The sequence below is a fragment of the Mixophyes fleayi genome, chromosome 9, assembly GCF_038048845.1.
Source record: "Mixophyes fleayi isolate aMixFle1 chromosome 9, aMixFle1.hap1, whole genome shotgun sequence".
Classification (NCBI taxonomy): Eukaryota; Metazoa; Chordata; class Amphibia; order Anura; family Limnodynastidae; genus Mixophyes; species Mixophyes fleayi.
This window is the reverse complement of record NC_134410.1, coordinates 113,760,376-113,780,485: the sequence shown is the minus strand read 5'-3', so window position 1 is coordinate 113,780,485 and position 20,110 is coordinate 113,760,376. Positions and strand designations below refer to the sequence as shown.

At 41.8% G+C, this 20,110-nt stretch overlaps 2 protein-coding genes across 4 annotated transcripts in view; one reads left to right on the top strand and one right to left on the bottom strand.

Moving 5' to 3' along the window:
• FOXP3 (forkhead box P3) overlaps positions 1 to 20,110 on the top strand; it is a 163,447-nt gene that overhangs the window by 40,434 nt on the left and 102,903 nt on the right. The gene's annotated exons all lie outside the window — the stretch shown is intronic.
• On the bottom strand, positions 1,673 to 19,529 carry GPR173 (G protein-coupled receptor 173). Of its 2 annotated transcripts, XM_075185003.1 has the most exons (3): positions 19,202 to 19,529; positions 8,576 to 8,674; positions 1,673 to 3,753 (listed from the first exon to the last, which is right to left on the bottom strand). In XM_075185003.1, the coding sequence occupies exon 3, from the start codon at positions 3,555 to 3,557 to the stop codon at positions 2,439 to 2,441; it is 1,119 nt and encodes a 372-aa protein (XP_075041104.1). In that variant the 5' UTR covers positions 3,558 to 3,753; positions 8,576 to 8,674; positions 19,202 to 19,529; the 3' UTR covers positions 1,673 to 2,438. The 2 variants fall into 2 exon arrangements, with proteins under 2 accessions (XP_075041104.1, XP_075041103.1); XM_075185002.1 differs by lacking the exon at positions 8,576 to 8,674.

Genomic DNA, 20,110 nt, shown 5'->3' with positions numbered 1-20,110 from the left:
GGCCCGATTTATTAAGGTCTGTAAATAAGTTTTTAAAAACGCACATAAATCGGCAATACGCACGTCCCTATTCGGCAAGGAGCAGATGTAAAGATACGTCTGTTGTTGAATATGGAGCTAGATACGATATGCTCTAACAGACAATACACTGCAGGATACAGCCAATACTTATGTGGAATATAAAGTCCAAAAAGAATGCAAGTGAAAACTATTAATGATATAGGGCCTGATTCATTAAGGATCTTAACTTGAGAAACTTCTTATTTCAGTCTCCTGGACAAAACCATGTTACAATGCAAGGGGTGCAAATTAGTATTCTGTTTTGCACATAAGTTAAATACTGCCTGTTTTTTCATGTAGCACACAAATATCAACTTTAAATTTCAGTGTACAAATAAGCTATCAAGTATTTGTGTGCTACATGAAAAAACAGTCAGTATTTAACTTATGTGCAAAACAGAATACTAATTTGCACCCCTTGCATTGTAACATGGTTTTGTCCAGGAGACTGAAATAAGAAGTTTCTCAAGTTAAGATCCTTAATGAATCAGGCCCATAGTCATTAATTACAAAACATGAAAAAAAAGTTAGGCTGCTATGAATGTCTACTGTCCATAAAATGCACAATCAGAAAATACAATTTTCTGATTGCATACACGTTCTAGCATGCATATGTGATCGTCATCACTAGTAACGCTTGGCACGCCCTTTGTGTACAGTGACCACGTGCATATGCACAGTCACCTCCCCATTACACCCATTAAATCGTAGACTGTACTAAGTGTCCTTTGCCCTCGGAGATTAAATGGATGTTGCTGCGTTGACTGGCGTATGGTCTGGTTCTGGACGTGCGCAGAGCGATTTTACGCAAAATACGGCACATACTTGCATTTACATTCCTTAATGAATCAGGCCCTCTGTATCCCTGTTAAATAATCTCTGAAGCTGAGAACAATTGAACTGTGTTTACACAACCTCTATCTTCATTCACCAAATAGATAGCAGTCGTATTGTAAATTAATAGAGACAGCAAAACAATGTTTGAAACTTACCCCTATGTGAAACTACATTTCATATATTAAACTTGTTTTTTATATTGAGTATTTCTGTAGCATTCTGTACTAGCCGTTACTAGGACGTAGTTGTGGGTATTTGGTGTGTAGATAGGAACCTTCTTTTTCCTGTGGAAACACTTAAGGTCATGCAAGGTTGGCAGTCAAAGGAACCTAAAGTATGTCTGAAAACATAGTAGGAAGATAACAACTGCCTTGTCACATATGTTTGATGGCTTGACAAAATACCAAAAAACAGATAGGGATTCACAGATTGATATTTGTAAAATATCACTAAAGAAAAATAAAATGTGTCGCTAGAGAGTCTTTAAGATTAAGGGGTGTATTTACTAAAGCTTCTAAAAAGGAAAAATGGAGGTGTTGCTCATAGCAACCAATCAGAATCTAGCTACCATTTATCTAATATATTCTAGTAAATGATAGCTAGAATATGACGGGTTGCTTGGGCAATACCTCCACTTTTCCTTTTTAGAAGCTCTCGTAGATATATCCCTAAGGGGTATATTTACTAAACTGCGGGTTTGAAAAAGTGGAGATGTTGCCTATAGCAACCAATCAGATTCTAGCTGTCTTTTTGTAGAATGCACTAAATAAATGAAAGCTAGAATCCGATTGGTTGCTATAGGCAACATCTCCACTTTTTTAAACCCGCAGTTTAGTAAATATACCCCTAAGTCTGGATTCAGTTATATAATTCAAAGGAGACCCTGCATTCCCTAGATGTATTCCATTTTCATGTTATTCTAATGGTTGGCACTATTATATTAGATGAGGTCTTACAATTATCTGATATTTTTGTGGGTATTGAATGTGGGTATTTTTAGTATTTCATCGTTGTTTGGTTGGATATAGCTGTTTTACAGCCAAAATGAACATACCATGAATTTGTTAAAGGAGTAGAAAAAAACTAGAAAGCAAATTCCCTCACATTTGTATCAATCAAAAGACATTAATACAAGTAGTGGCATTATAACCATGTCAATAAATATTCCCATAAACAAATACATAAATTCCCATCAGCCTCCCCTCCCACCAAACACACTTTGCATTACCTCCATCGCCACCCCCCACCCAGCCATCACCAATCTCCCTTTATACGCTAGCTAGAATAAAAAAGAGACATCCCAGAAATTCTCACACACCCCTCCCCCCACCCGCCAAGTCTTTCTTTTGCCAATTACATCTCTAGAAAAGGAAACATTATTTATTTTTTAAAAAAAGCTATAGTCTTTCAACTTGTTAATTTCGTCATTGTTAAGTTGGTCCCACAAATCGACTCCTCGATCGTGCCAACTTGGCCGTGTAAATCCACATTTCCCAACCGCTGAGGTTAGTGTGAGATTGGGAGTGCAATGGTTTCCTTTTTTACATTACGCAGTAAGGCTCCCTGGGTAGCAAGGCTTTCGTCCTCCAGCATGGGATGTGGAGCTGAAGGCAGCTCTTCAGGTCTTTATTGAGTAGGAAACACATGATAGGGTTTACGCCAGCCTGAGTAAAAGTCATCCACACTGCAGTGGACAAGTAGCGATTAGGGATGCTGCAGGTTTTCACAAACACCCTCCAATAACAGGCCACAATATAAGGTGACCAAAGCACCAAGAAGCTGAGAGTAATCCCATAAAACATCCGTCCCAACCTCTTTTCACTTTTAAACTCATCCATCCCCAAGAGACGCCTGTTGGCAGTGTGGGTGTTCTGACGTATACCCAGCAAAGTAGGCGGCATTGGCCCCCTTCCAAATCCAGCAATCCAGTTGGCAGCGGCCTGCCCTGTAGCTCCTGGCCCATGGAATGTCCAGTTTTGGCTGATGGCTGGCACCATCTGCACTGGCTTCATTTTGCGATGGCGGTACTCAAAGAGGAGTAGTTTGGCATAGACGATATGAGTTGCAATGATAAGCACCGCCAACATAAGCATAAATCCAAGGGTATCATTGGCTTTGAAGTATCGATGCTCAAATATGCACTGGTCCTCTTCACGTATAAATTTGTAAGTACCCACATCAAAGACGGGTGGAAAGGCCATTGCAACCGAGAGTGTCCAGACCATGCAGATAACTGCAATGCACGTCCAGAGCGTCATTCTCTTGGAATAGAATCGATGATGGGCAATGGCCATGTAGCGAGTGACACTGATGCAGAAGAGCATGAATGAGGCATGAAAGCAAAATAGGACTGCCATGAATGCTACAACCTTGCAACTTAAAAGGCTGTAGGCCCAGGCCGAGCCATTGCGAATGGAAAGCAGGACAAATGGAAAACAGGCGGATGATCTGACAGCATCGGCAAGACAGAGATCCAACAAGAAGTAGTAAGGAGCCTTGTGCAAGGAGCGGTCTTTTAGCACTAGCAGAGAAACCAGTAGGTTGCCTGCCAAACTGGCACATATAATGAAACCCAGTAGCACCAGCTTGAGGTGGGTGGAGATGGCTGTTGACTGGGTAAGAGAGCCAGACAGCTCCTCTGTCTCACTGCCATTAGCCATGTTGGAGGCCGGCTCCAACTAGCCTTTGGTCAGCGTCCCCTTCTCCTTCTGTGCTGCTCCATTTCCAATAACAGCGATATTCAGGGGGGGCAGGCTTGGCGGGTAATCAAGTGGCAGGAAGGGAAACAAAGGTGAATGGGAGAAGATGAGAAGAAAGAGATAAGGGTTGTGTGGGAAGACCAAAGTATGGGTATGACTGTGCAGCATATGATTATTTAGTGACGGAATGATGGAGGAACAAAATTGGGGGGCGAGAGAGGAAAAAATAAAGGTTATTGTTTTATCATCACAGCATTTGTAAAAAGTAATATAACATTAGTCAAGGTTTTCATGACAAACTATAGTGTTTTAGAATTTAATATATCTTTTCAGTTTTTAAAACACCCCAACTTACAATATATGATCAGTGGAGTTCAGGAGGATTACAATCTACAGACCTACAGCTCTACATAACATTATCTACTAGCCATGGCTCCTGGCTGATTATAAATGGTGGAAATGAAAGTTTGACATTTATATACACAGGTACGGGATCTGTTAGCCGCAATGCTTGTCACTTAGAGTTTTCTGGATAAGGTTTTTTTTTTACGTAATTTGAAACATTCTGACAACATGCCTAAAATATATAGAAACACATTTCAAAATGATCCTGGTCTTTCGCTACACTGTATTTCCTCAGTAACTGCAATATGTGTCAATCAAGTTCAGGGTGTATAACACAATTGCAGAACAACAAGAAGAATGACCTTTATTCCTCTCTGGTATTGAAACTTTCTGGTACTGACTGTCTTGTTTTCTTTTCCTTAAACTAGTTGAACGGTATCTGTCTGTCTTATTTAGTCATCAGTTTGCAAAAAAAAAAACACAATGATTCTGTACCCCCTGAATATGGACTTCTTTTTGTGACCCTTTTGATGCAGAAACCAAAAGCCTTAAAGTGACAATTTATCATGCAAGACTTGCAAGGGGTGGAATATTATTTTATCTCAGTAACTTTAAGTTAGTTCCTTGCAACACTTTTTGTCTCCTTGCAACACTTATTTTCTCAAGAAATTGAGTGCAAAAAAAAAACCTGACAGCTTTAACCGTTACATCAGAACGTGGAAGGAAATACCTATTTTCAAGCAAGAAAAATACACAGTAGGGCTTTGCTTGTTAAGTATAGCAAGATAACTCACAGTTCGCAATAGTTGCTATCTGTGACAAACAGTAATTAGGGTGTGACTAATGATTCTGCAGGAGGTGGTAACTGAAGTGGCTGGCACTTTCTAATCTCTGACACATATTAATACAAACATTTGTATTCCTTTATTGTACCATGTAGGACATAAATATTGTCACATTAATATTGGTGTATTACATCTTCCAAGGTACAAGCTGATTTTTGCGACAAGAACGTTAAGTATTTTTTAAATAAACTCTTTCCCCCTACTCCATCTTAACCTGTTGTATGAAACTGGAAACTTCAGTTTAACTTAATATGGATCTACCCAGTGGTCAAAGTGGAAATTTAGACGTGGTGGTATGGGAATTTAGACGTGGTGGTATGGGAATTTAGACGTGGTGGTATGGAAAATGTAAGTGAATGGAATGGTATCGCATTCCACTGTTTACATGCCCACCTCGATCCAGTGGATCTACCACATTGCAATATTATAGATTTAAACTTTGGTTCCAAAATCTTTTACTCCTAACATCCAGCCTCTCCTGCAGTCCGGTCACCTCCACCTTAAAAATGTTACTTCTTATGTACTCAAGAAGCAGTCAAAGCTATTACAAATTCTCTCATCTTCTCCCGCTTGGACTACTGCAACCTCTTCATATGATTCATTCCCCATTTCTTCCCCCAATCCATCCTAAATGCTGCGGCAGGACTGATCTTCCTTTCTCGGTGCTCCACTGCCACACCACTCTGCAAATCCCTGCACTGACTCCACATTTTTTCCAGAATCCAATTGAAATCACTTTCACCTACAACGCCGTCAACAACGCCACCACTTCATACATCTCAATTCTCATACCCTCTGACCTGAACCTGGCCTCGCTGACAAACAGCGTACTCCTGCCTATACCTCTCACGCTGGCTCTCCACTTAGCCACACTTGCGCCTTTTGCCTCTGCTATGCCCCTTTTCCCTTAGATTATAAGCTCTCACACAAGCAGGGCTGACATTTGCACTTACTTTGTCTACCCTGTATGCCCTTATTTTATGTAGGCTCTGTTTTCTCCACTGTTCTGAGCTGCAGAGCACTGTGGCAACAACAATGGTCATCATCCAGATCACAACAAATGTGCACTCCCCATTATGTAGGAATGTTTTCATGAAGTGAAGGGTTTGTTTTGAGGTACTCAGTACTACTGGCTTATCTATCTTTAAAGTAAAGGCAATGATGTGCCAACATGTCTGTTGCACTTTTTTGGATTGCCATGGCCAGCAAACCATAGATGGGCACAGGGGAGGGCTGGCAAACTTCAGGCTGGGGGGCAAGACTCGACTCAGCAGCCTAATTTAAAGGAAAAAAACTCAGGTGGCCGGGTGACCCAGCCCAAGGTTGCCCTTTATGGGACTGGCCCGAGGGGCAGATGCCTCCCTGCCACCCAGCCCAGCCTGCCCCTGGATGGGCATAGCTGGCATAACAGCAAAGTAGAAGGGAGTGTAGATGCTAAAGACCCAGCAGCTTGGATGACCCACCTCCCATGTCAAAGCAAGCCTCATGTGAATATGTGTTTTCTTTATGCTTGAGTGGTACATGGGGGCCTTTACAAAGTGATGCAATGGGGCCCAGTAAGGAGATTTTTTAATAGTGATATACAGGTAAATCTATGAAGAAGATGCTATAGCCCATTGCACCCAGTTATATCCTAGCAATCATTGTTCCACTACTGGTTAGAAAAGTAAAAGCAAATATCTGATTTTCATAAATGGCACTTCATATTGTAGAGGCAACTAGTAAGTAGTAATATTGTATTGTCTGGCTGGAGAAATACAGTGTTTATTAGCACTGGTGTGACATCAACACATTAAGTAACAAAAGTAAAAGACAACGTTCTCGAATATTTTTAAAAACTGCAAACTTTTTAAAAAATACATATAGTTTGAGTGGACACCCTTTTAAATTAAATAGCACTTCAACTTTTGAATTTAGCAATAAGCTTTTGTGTCTAGAAATCTCACATTTAACATTAAATTAAATGAATTAATTAAAATGTACAGTTTACTGATTACTCTCCTCACCCCCAAATAACAAAAACTCGTTGACCCCTTCCCCACACAGTGCCACTGAGAGAAAATCCTGAAGTGAGCACATCCAATGTGCTTGCGGCACAGTGGCCTAGTGGTTAGCACTTCTGCCTCACAGCACTGGGGTCATGAGTTAGATTCCCGACCATGGCCTTATCTGTGTGGAGTTTGTATGTTCTCCCTGTGTTTTTGTGGGATTCCTCCGGGTGCTCCGGTTTCCTCCCACACTCCAAAAACATACTGCTAGGTTAATTGGCTGCTATCAAAAATTGACCCTAGTCTCTGTCTGTCTGTGTCTATATTAGGGAATTTAGACTGTAAGCTCCAATGGGGCAGGGACTGATGTGAATGAGTTCTCTGTACAGCGCTGCGGAATTAGTGGCGCTATATAAATAAATGATGATGATGATGATCCAATATGCTTGCCCACTCAGTTCCTGTCACTCCAAATCAGTATGGATCACTGGGAGCATGGAGAAGCAGGAGAGGAAACAGCCTGGAGAAGGAGTAAGAGACTCATTTTTCAAACAGAGCAATGGGCACATTTATTTCATGACCCTCTGAACTTTTTATAGGAAGGTATTTCGCCAATATTCCCTCGAAGTCGAGTGATACAGAATTAGTTAAAAGTTTAAAGGGATTTAACACCTCCTTAATCAAACATGCTCATCAGTTCTAGAAAATAAATGTTCACCCCAGGAACCTTCGTTACCTGACACTACGAGCTGTATATAGCTCCTCCATAGAGCGCTATGGAAGTATTTTGGATAGATTGTCTTTCAGCCTTGAGAGTCACGGGGGAGGTTTCATTGCAGGGAAAGCCAATATTAGGGACATGCTTTATTAAGAGGTTATCTAAAGTGGACAATCTCTTTAAAGCAATGAAAGCTACACTGAGCATCTGCTTTTTAGAGCAAACCTAAACTATATATTATTTTTTTTCATTGCAAGTTAAGTTTTAAATACATTGGCAGCTCACCCTTTTTCTAAAAAGACTATTTTGTAAGTGACAATACTTCCTGATGATATGCACTAGCAATAGTGACCCCTACAAGCTGTATGAAGGCACGGTGGCTTAATGGTTAGCATTTCTTCCTCACAGTGCTGGGGTCATGAGTTAAATTCCCTTTCCATGGCCTTATCTGTAAGGAGTTTGGGAGTTTGTATGTTCTCCCCGTGTTTGCATAGGTTTCCTCCGGGTGCCCGAGTTCCTCCCACATTTCAAAAACATACTAGTAGGTTAATTGACTGCTATCAAAATTGACCCTAGTCTCCCTCTCTCTCTCTCTCTCTGTGTGTGTATATTAGGGAATTTAGACTGTAAGCTCCAATGGGGCAGGGACTGATGTGAGTGAGTTCTCTGTACAGCGCTGCAGAATCAAGGGCGTTATATAAATAAATGATGATGATCATCATCATGTCAGAAAAGTTGATTACACTCAAGGTCAGACCTGACCAACCTGTGGCTCTCCAGGTGTTGTGAAACTACAAGCCCCAGGATGCTTTGCCACTAGGTAGCCAGCCGGTAGCTGGCAAGGCATTTTGTAGGTAGTTTCACAACAACTTCACATTTGTAATAAGTACCTGCGCTGATATTTTGGGTATATTTTATTGCTTGCTGCAGTAAGCTGCAATTTTTAATTTATATTTAACTGGCTGAAGTAGTCCTTGAACCTGTTTATGGTAACCCTGGAGGTTGAACTTTGTACATCTGACAAGCTGAGGAATGTTGCTGCAGATGAATGTGTGTTAAATGCAACAGATAACTTGTAATAACCTTTTCTAATTCACCGTAAGCACACTAAAATATTGCTGCTGAATCTGCGTCCTCCCATCCATCTGCATGCTGGAGCTACTGCCGTTAGGCAGGAAATGCCTGCAGTAAAGAGAGGATACAGTTTAAAAATAGAAATAATGTAACTAAAAAGTCAACAAGCATGAAATAACTATGAAATCAGAAATTGTTTATCCATGCTGACAGGTACACTAAGATAAAAGAGTTTACTGACACTGCGCTGTTCAGGTTAGCTTACCCTTCCTCCTCCTAACCCTGCCCTTCTCCATCCCTCTTCTCTCTCACTCTAACTCAACTTTCTATACCTCGCCCCTCTTTCTTACTCCCTGCTCCTCTCCCCTCAGTGTTCCTGTCCCTCACCCCCTCTTACCACTCTGTGTCTCCTGTCAGTCTCCCCCTCACCTTTAGATTGTAAGCTCCCTTGAGCAGGGCCATCTTTCCTCATGTCCTCCTCCTCTTGATTTCCTTTGCCCTTAGCCCTCCGCCCCTTCTCTCCATTTCGTCACTTGACTACTGCCCCTATTTTTCCTCTTCTCCCGTGCCTCCTTTTTTCCAACTCTGCCCTGATCCTGTAAGTGTTGCCCACTCTATAGCCTCTTTGCCCTATGTACTTCTCTGAATTTGTACTTGTTTATACATATCGCTGTTTGTTTATATTTATTACACTTTGCTTACTGCACTTTGTTTTGCACTACCTTGTGTGCCATGTTTTGTTTGCCATGTATTGTCACCCTGTACTGTTTAACCAAGCTCTATGTACGGTGCTGCAGACCCTTTGTGGCGCCTTACAAATAAAAGATAATAATAATAATACACACCACAAAATTCCACAATAACGCAGCAAAATACAGGGTTTGATTACTTCTGTGGGTCTTAGTTAGGGTTGGGTACGTTTGATCGATGAGGAAAAATCCGACATCGACAAGAACTACAAATAAAATCCGAATTTCTGCAAAACCGATTGGAAAATAAACAGACTTACCTTGAAGCCGACCCCTGGAGATCTCCGATTGGATCACCATGCTGACAGCAAGTGATTCCGATTGGAGAAGTGTTCGGCACTGCAGCTTGATGTCATCGCGACGTCTGTCAATAGAAATTTAAAGCGGCAATGTGGGGACCCCTAAGGTTAAGTGTTTAAACATTGCCGGTTTAAATTTGTATTGACAGATGTCGCGATGACGTCAAGCTGCAGTGCCGAACACTTCTCCAATCGGAATAACTTGCTGTCAGCATGGTGATCCAATCGGAGATCTCCAGCTTCAAGGTAAATCTGTTTATTTTCCAATCGGTTTTGCAGAAATTCGGATATTATTTGTGGGCTTGTCGATGTCGGATTAGTGGTAAGCGTGAAAATGATTACCACCGCTTAGTTAAGCATCTCCACAAAACAGAGTGATCTATCTCCAAAGAGTCGGTAGGAGGTTTCAGATCAGGGGGTAAATGTATCAAGCTGAGAGTTTTCCAGCGGGTTTGAAAAGTGGAGATGTTGCCTATAGCAACCAATCAGATTCTAGCTATCATTTTGTAGAATGTGCTAAATAAATGATAGCTAGAATCTGATTGGTTTTTCAAACCCACCGGAAAACTCTCAGCTTGATACATTTACCCCCAGGTCACTTTTTATTAACTATTATGTATAAGAACAGTTCTAGGGCCAATTCTCATATGTTAACATATTATATTCATCTAAAGGTCTCCATACCTCAGCCTCAGGAATAACATAAGATATATAATGGTTTCTGGAGACATTTTCCATTACAGTTTAGTACTGAGGAATTCATATTTTCTTGCGCAGCTGACAACATTGGTCTAGGATCACCTGACCTTTCCATCCATGCAATGGATTATAAAAGTATTATTTTTGGAAAGGTCCTCAAGTTGTAGAAGAGGTGCAGTGCAGTCCAAATTATTTGGTTGTTTTATGCTATTTCTACTTTGAAATGAAAACGGTTATTAAAACCTGTTCCCTTTGATTTTTTTCCAATCCCTTTTATAAAATTTGCCCATATAGAGATGTAGTTTCTTTGAAAATGACCAAACTGGCAGGAGATCTCTGCGTTTGTGGGCCCAAAAGAATAGTCAGTCCTGTCCAACATCCGCTTAGGATCTTTTAGATGTTTGACAGGACTAGTGTAAAATGTTGAATGGATATCACAATCTGACCCTGGGGCATTCAGTCTGTCTAAATTGGACGTAGATCATGCCACTCAGCCTGTGTGTTGGCAGCTTGTGGACGATATTTGTCTTCATTATATTTCTGCCTTATGATGCCACTCAGGCAGCAGTATCAACTGCAATATTGGCAAATTGGCACACAAAACAAAACAAGCCAGATGTGCACGGTTGTCAGTGACTGCTCTCGACTCTGTGTGTGCTGACGTGTGCATACAGCACTGACAGGGTCGCTAGCATAGATGCTTAAACAAGCGATGGTTCAATTCTCGAACAGTTTAGTGAATTGGAAAAGAACAGATTTGGGGGTATATTTACTAAACGGCAGGTTTGAAAAAGTGAAGATGTTGCCTATAGCAACCAATCAGATTCTAGCTGTCATGTTGTAGAATGTACTAAATAAATGAAAGTTAGAATCTGATTGGTTGCTATAGGCAACATCTCCACTTCAAACCCGCAGTTTAGTAAATCTAGCCCTTGAACTTGTTCGAGCCAGGTTGACCATGTACAAGCCGGTTCAGGCATTTTCCAACTGAATTTGATTCATTTTGAGTTTTATCTTTCTGTTCATCATATTGAACACATTACACTATCTGGGTGCCTTCTCATTTTTTTACCTATTTTTGTTTTCATTCTGATACAATTAAGACAATAGGATTTGGCTCCTCCAGTCCCATTCTATTCTACAAGTTGCTGTCTGACTGCAGAGGCAAAGAGTTGGCAAATCTCTCCACCAGATCATTATCTACTGAATAGTTGACAATATCACCCTATTTGGTACACATATATTTGTTTTGCATCTTTTGGTTAATATCATCCCCCATGCTCAGCCTACCTCTTCTGGCTTGCAAATCTACCTCTACTGGTCTCACTGAGCTTGGGCGTTGGTGTTTGTCCTTGCCCACTCAGGCAAAGGCCAAAAGCTGAGTTGTTTATAAACTGGAAACCGGACAGGAAACGGTGAACATCTAACTGATTCACAGTCCTCTAATTAATGCACACAGCATTCATACTAAACATGATATGCATTCTGCAGCTCTCATAGTAATATAAGAGGCATGCCTATTCTGAAATATTGCAGGGCCACTGTGCCCAACACTCTTGCATTATTTTAGAATCAGAATTCGCCGTATCTCTAGAATTTCATGATCACATGGGAAGGGGGGAACAGTACACAATGGAGGACCCAGATTCCAGCTTCCACTGTGACACATCGCACAGAAGATACGCCACTGATAACAGATATTTAATTTCAACTCATACAAGCACAGACAGCATGCGGTGTTAATGTTAATGTGTGTGATGTTTTTATTCTAATAATTAGAAAGTATGCGAAATTCAGTCCATTTTTTTTAAAAAAAGCATAACATTAAAAAGTATATTGAAATGTTGTTATTGTAGGAATGATAAGATCAGACTTTAGTTTGTTACATTGTATATTTTATTTATGGAACTGACCAGGCCCATATTTGGGAACCACAGATACTTCTGGGCCATTTGTTGCCGAATTTCCAGGGGGGCATGCTGCTTCTATCTTGTTTATTTTTTTTGCATTTATACTTCTGCTGGGGGTGGGGTGGGGGAATGACAGGTTACATTTGGGCACAAATTCCAATGTAGAAAATCCACAATTTATGATAATTTTTAAGGTACATTTAACTATGTTTTTTCTATTCACTCCTCATATCCTGCTGAATATCCCCAGTGGGTGGGAATACAACGGTCAGTGGCCAATCAGAATGCTGAAATCTTAGCAGCACAGAAAATTTCAGTAATGAGTGTGCTGATCTTGTGGTTATGGCGGACAGGGATGCATGTGATGGGGTAGTGTCATGATGTGCGCAAGGGAATGGAGGCAAGTGGAAAGCCACAGACTGAGTACGATAGTCGAAGGAGCAGGGTCTCCAAACAGCACAGAGGCAATTGCTATACTGATGCAGGAAAACTGTAGCGTCAAATGCACCTGTTTATGAGAAAAAGTTTGTGCATACAACTCGTTAACTTCTGGTAGTATAAATAAAAATATATTTCTAACAAACAGATCAGACAAGATGACCACTGTTTGTTGTATCAATTTTGTATTTGTGTGTGATGGGGGGGGGGGGGGGGGGGGGTCAAGGACAAAAACGGTCTAAGAGAACCAAACCTTGATATATGGGACATGTTGCTTAACATGTTATGCCAAGAATAAGTGCAGAGTATTGAAGGGGAAGTCCTCCTTCTGCAAAACCTGTGTTATTAAGATGCCCTCTCTCTCCCCAAGGGAACCCAAATCTCAATTTAGCTTCCAGTCAACTGTCTGGCAGCATGCAGAGCATCAAGTCGTGAGATGCTGTGGAGTGAACTCTGTACAAGCATCTGGGAAAAGAATGTGGGCCTTGGCTTCTGTCCAGTCAGACTACTAATGCTAGTAACAGGTAGTGGGTATGGTGACAGAAGAAACTAGATACTAGCGTCATACCGCTCTAGATGCATTTAACAAGCATTAAAAACACTGGTAGAAAGCATTAAACTATCACCAGTGGGTGTAATGCCTAAAACAGGTAACAAATAGAGTTCCATGGGCCTCCGGTGGGACGTGGACACCCACGGAGGACTACATAGGACTGGACCTGACTGAAGAGCTGGGCTGTCCTAGACTGGGCAACTCCTTTAGTTGTTTGTAAATAACATCTAGTACAAATTAGTATTTAAGTTTAACAGATACATTAGGTGGATATTATAAAATGTCCTTTGGAATATCTTATGATTACTCAACTCAAATATGTGAAGGTTTTGTTTTGTGCTAGGGGCTTGTTTAACTATAAGTAACTGAACTAACAATAATATCTATAGATGATACAATCTTTGGATTGACATTACATGCCATTGAAATAAATTTGCATGTGACTCATTGAATGTCAATTTAAAGTTTGCTACATCTGTACATCAAAGAAGAATAGAGCAAATGAACCATGGACAGAGCAGACTAGCTTTTTAAGACATTCTGAGGTTGTTGTGCTATTGCTACCCATCAGCAGCCCCCCTTGCATTGATCCCATCACCACCCCCCCTTGCATTGATCCCATCACCAGCCCCCCTTGCATTGATCCCATCACCAGCCCCCCTTGCATTGATTCCATCACCAGCCCCCCTTGAACAAACAATAACATGTCACTAAATATCTAATTGTTAGCCCTCCCCTTGCTCCAACTGCATTAAATTCAAAGGACCTGTGGGTGAGTCTGATGGCATGTGGGGAGGTCTGGGATGTATGTTGTTGCTCCAGGTACTATGGTCCCACACTACAACTCTGAGAAGTGGGGGATAGGGTGTGGCTGTCAAGGAGGAGCGAAGCGCTGCCTGTTTTATTTGTCATGGGCCCCACAATTTCTGATGGCAGCCCTGCCTCCTTGCCATTCCCAGGCTCCAACCACCAAGATCTGCACCAATGATATGAAAAACTAGACTTGGCACTACAATGCTAAAAATGACAGAGTAGGCATTACAGGAGATGCCTCCTGGTGGGTTTTGCTTTCCTTTTGTTTTGTATGTGCATAAAAACAATAAGCCCCAACTACATGGCCAGTGAATGCCTGAGGAACGTTGCTCATTGAAGAATAATTTACCCACCCTCCTGAGCACCTGGCACTACAGCTTGTCATTGTACTTATGTATATACTGTAAGGCTGCGGAATTTGATTTCCTCCTAAATATATCAATATTAACCAGCCTGGACTGCTGGAGCTATACATTTTGAAAGCAACTTAGTGTGTGGCAGCCTATTATACTCAAAGTGGAAAATCACAGCAATATCCTTCTTTTGTTTATTTGTAAGTTTTATCCTGCTTACAACACATATTTGAACTCTGAACCTTTTAGGTAATACAGGTTTCCACAGTGTTGGCACTTTCTTTCATGGAAGCCCTGACATACTGCTCAGAAGGGAAAGACCCCATAACTTTCATGTATGTATTTTTTATAAATGTAATTAAAAAACACACACCCTTCAGGGGCGAAACAGTCCAGTGGCGGGGCCCATGGCCAAATTTGGCCAGGGGAACAGTGTTACAGCTCTAGCCTCACGGACCTCTTCTGAGGATGTGTGATCCCCGGTATGCTCCCACTGTGTGTGCCGGATTGGTGCATGCTCAGTAACTACACATTAAACTAATTAAACTGCTGATAGCGTATTCATAAGCATATGTTTACATTTACTGTCAGAACTGTATAGTTTCTTCTATTTTCACCTTTGTACATACCTGCATTAAGGGAAGTGCAACTGAGAAACATCCAGTGACATCATCAAGCTGTCAGCTTTTAGTACATTGGCTGAAAAGGATCACATGAGCTTAGTGCACAGGACATTCTAACCCCACTAGAAGCTAATTTAAATAATGCCTAAGGCATGTACGACACAGAAAGGGGCACAGCATCATTGCTGAATTTTTTTCAATAATAGTATGTATGTTAATAATGAATAGTTTATTGCAATTAGGCCTAACCCTTTCGGTGAAAGGAGGAAGTGCTCTGCGCATAGCACTTACATGGGTAACGGCTCCAGTTAAGCCAGAGAGGCTCCAACTGGATGCCATTGTAAAAGCCCAGTAACGCCATCCTGGTTTATGTCACAGCATAGTAAATTGATTACTGCTGATGTCTTTGGGTTAAGGCCAGAAGAAATCTCTGATTTTCCAGAGTTAACTGTTTGATAAATAGAAAAAAGTGGTGAGAGAGTCTTTGTTGGCATTTACTCCCGCATTTTAGTTCTTCACCGCTTCTTAAATTGACCTATAATGTCACTCATCCAGTGCTTTTAATGCCCTTCTGTCTCCGCACACAGAATCTGACAAGAAGGAACAATCTGCTTCTTACATGTGAAGCTGCTGCTCTTACTGGCTCCTCCATGTCATTGTGATGCTGGGTGTGTGGCGTTTTTCTAAGATATCACAACTAAACACCACTCTCCTATTCTGAAGAACCCTCACCTATCACCTGCTATTCTAAGAAGCAGCGAGGGTGGGGGTGCCGCTTCCAAGTGGGGGGGGGGGCGACTACTCTGAGGCTCCATATATCAGCCCCATGTGCCCACATATAGCCCAGGGTGCTCACTCCCTGGCCTCATGATCTGCTGTTCTTCACAGACAGGTGCGACTATAGTGGGAAGTCCAATCTACTTTAGAACTGTGATTAGTTTTCACAGCGCTAAAATATGTGCATCCTACTGAATTCTGATTGGTTGGAGTGGCACCCACCAATACATTGGTTTTTTTTTTTAACTCTTTATTTTTAAACCGTATTAGAGGTACATTACATAATAAAGATCCAGTGATAAAGAATAATGTCCAAAGTGTAAAAGCTACATATGCAGAATATCAAACACATCGTGGGCAGCACAGTGACTCAGTGGTTAGCACTTCTGCCTCACAGCACTGGGGTCATAAGTTCAATTCCCGACCATTGCCTTATCTGTGTATGTATGTTCTCCCCATATTTGTGTGGGATTCCTCGGGGTGCTCCAGTTTTCTCCCACAAACCAAAAACATATTAGTAGGTTAATTGACTGCTGTCAAATTGACCGTAGTCTGTGTGTATGTATTAGGGAATTTAGACAGTAAGCTCCAATGGGGCAGGGACTGATGTGAGTGAGTTCTCTGTACAGCGCTGTGGAATTAGTGGCGCTGTATAGATGATGATGATGATGATAGCTTGGAAAGTGTAATATAAGGCTTTAATAGCCCAAGGAGACAACTACTATGGATAGCTAAAAACAACTGAGCCAAGGTACTACATTTGTTTTATAACAGTGACCAATGGTAGTGACTGATGAGTTCTACTTACTGTGTTACACGGCCCCAAGCTATGTATCATACATAAGGACTTGATGACTGATATTGGCAGATCCAATATAGTCCATTCATGTTACACACTAGCATCTACCATCCTATTTCTTACAATGACTGGTGGCTGTTGTGGTTTTGTGGAAAAGGCTGGCTTAGTTCCACAGAGGTGTAGGGTCACATTACTTTGTACAATAATAATTATTTGCATATCCCAAACACATAAACATGGACTGAAATATGCGACTCATTTCTCTATATTTATTTTATACCGACAGGATGCACTGGTGATTGAAACTATGGGGAACTACAGCGGTAGGTATAGGAGGCAACATCGAAAAAGTGGCCCATTGGATAAAAAAAATAAATCCAAGCCTATAAACATGAGTCAGATATTGATGACACAATTGGCAAACGTACCTGTCACTTACGTCATCAATATGGAATCGGCCACCACTGTTACTGGAGGAAAGCTGAAGAAATAGGGTGTATAAAAATAGGGGCCCTGACTAAACTATCCTCGTTAGCCCTGCCATGGTAATTTGATAACACAAATTTTTCATCCTCAATCATTAATATGGCATAGGCCTAATTATTATGACATGTCCCTCAGCGATGTCACTGGTTCTTAGTGAACTGATAGGAGGCATTGTTCTAAATATTGGCTCAGCCCACTCCATGGCTGCTACCACTGTGTAGGTGATAACCACATGCTAGCGCCAAAGGTCCGTTCTTTCCTCCATAAGTGAATTCGCTATGCGTGGCCGTCAAGAGAGTGACTGGGGTAGGACATTGGGAGGATGAGGGTACGCGAACATTGTACTGATATTAATCATTCAGTCCTTGCTGCGCTGTGCTCTGTTTTGAGCAGAGCTGCGTTATATGTAATACTTAAATATTACATATGGCGCCACCATGCTCGTAAACGGAGATTAGAGCTCTATGTACATTAATACATAGAGCCCCAAATATTTACTTAATGCCTTTACAGATGAATTGTCTGTATAATGAGCGAGATGCACCAGGAATAATACTTTAGTATTGTTTGCTGTAACCAAATAGGGGAGATGAGATTAGTAATACTCACCTCATTCAGCTTTTGGCACAGAAAATTGCCCGTTTCGCCATTGGAAATTGGCCTTAAGTATTCCCCCAACTACACCACACAGAATTTTTTTGTCTCTCATTCCAGTTTTATTCATAGACTATTACTACAACAAAATTCGAATTTACAGATATAAATTTACATAGCATTCTGCAGAATGATGAAGTAAATGTGGGTCTGGGAGTTTGTACTGCCGAAACGCGGCACCTCTAAAAAAATGGCGTATTCCACCACGAAACCGGATATGTTTGAAATTTCAGTGCAACTTTGCTCCTTTCTACCAATTAGCAAACATAGGGACCAGTAACAAATCACATATCTGGCCTTGAGGTAATTAAAGATGTTACCTGAATACAGACCCCCTCTACGTAGGAAAAGGTGGTGTTTATGGCTCAACGTAGGAAAGGGTGGTGTTTATGGGGGAATTAGTCTGGGCTTAGAAGCTACAAGGCACAGAGAATGGATAGTAAAGGAATACTGTCTCTACTCCTCCCTTCATTATTCGTGACAATAACCAGACCGTAGCAGTAAATGCCGATCTTTCGGTTCCCCCTGTGGCATGCTTGGCATACAAACAGCCCAGCTGTCAGTGCCATGTCCTCTTTATTCTATGGTCAGAATGCCTTGCTTGGAAAAACATGTCAAATGCCCTCTGGCCTTCGCATGAGTTTTATACAGGCATGCGTGAAACACTAGACAGAGCCAAAACTAATGAGAAATGTATGGGGACAATTCTAGAGCCTAAAGGGTTACATTTGCGTTTGGAAGAGAGGTGAACGGGGTAAAATGAATTGAGAGGGGGTGCCTCAAAAACGCATTTAAAAATAAAACTTGATGGCTCTAAAGAACCATTTGCAACAATGCTGAAAGAAAAAGACTAAAAAACAGTAAAAAATTAATAATATAATCAACATCACAAACACAAAGGAGGCCCTGGGTCCTTCCTGGGTTTAGCAGTTCTCAATCAGCAGGACGGCACACCTGTACATACACTCTGATATCACACACATACTCTAACCCTGTATACTGCAGGCCTTCTGGCAGAGAAAGGGTGAAGTCTAGTGCAGTACACAGACTTCCAGCTACAATCAGAAGGATTTTATTAGGTGGAGGTGACGATGGCTTAGCCTCCTGTCCCCGTCTTAACAGTGACATGGTCCTCCCTGACGGTATGGGAGAGACAGACAGAAAAAAGGGCAAGGGAGACAGGCTGGAGGAGATACAAAGGGTGCAGGGTAGATAAAGCAGATGAGAGAAAAGGATGGAGAGACACCAGTGGGGGAGGGGTTCACAGGCATACACAGCATTGCTGAGCAGTGATACAGGAACAAACAGATATAAATATAGGTGATGGAGGCTATAAAGAGATGGCAGACAGAGATATCACTATATAGTGAATTGTATAGGCTGATGTGGGAGAGTATGGACAGACACAGGGACGTGGTCAGCCTGTCCCTCCTGACCCCTCTAGGTATGACAGAACAACACAGGGGCCGATCCCAGTCTTACCTGTTCAGCTGCCAGGTCTCAGTGGTGACCCAGCTGGAGACTGTAGTGGTGGGGACACTAGGAAGCTGTAGGTAGGGGGTGCCCGTCTGATTTTTTCCAGGCCACTCCAGCAAAAGGGAACCAGCCATCTTCTACATGGTGGGGAGGGGGAGGCAGGGAGCGAAGGATAGAGATGGAGAAGGGGGGCTTATAGGGGGGGGAAAGAGGTATCCGCCTCTAGTTGCCATGGATACAGGAGCCGGATAACTTGTCGGCTCCGGATGTTCGCAGGGATACAGCTCCATCCCTCCCCTGCACTGTTCTGACATCATTCAGGCACAGAAACCTTCTCTGGGTCTCAGCACACAGGACGCTCCATTAATCTGTCTCTTTCTCAGACTGGTGCTGCTGCCTGAATCCAATGGATGTGCTGATTTTGAGCAGATTATCATCAAGTATTTACATTTCCATTGACAGACCCATCATCCCTGCAGCACAATTTGTACCAATATCTCCTACAAGAGACCTCATGCATCTCCTTTGATGCCAGAAACCTGCAGAACATCATGCATTGCTGAGTAAACCCTACAATTCCACCACTCTGCAGAGCATCGCTGTTCACCCTTTTCTGCACATTTTATTTTTCCATGCCAGAACTGCAGCTGTTTTCCTGCAAGCTGAGATCTTTATAGCTATAGAGCATCCCTGCACAATCCAATTTCTGCTTGGGACTCTGACATGTGTCATTATGGCGGATTGTGGACTGTGCAATCTGAGTCTCCTTAAGAAGCGAAGGCATTGCTTAGACTGTTAGGTAAATTTGTGATCATGGAAAGAAAGATTTCCTTTCTGCTGTGTGACTAAATTACAGACAGTTTCTATGGCACCTAAAATGTCATCATCTCCATGGGTACAAATGAGTGTATCGGC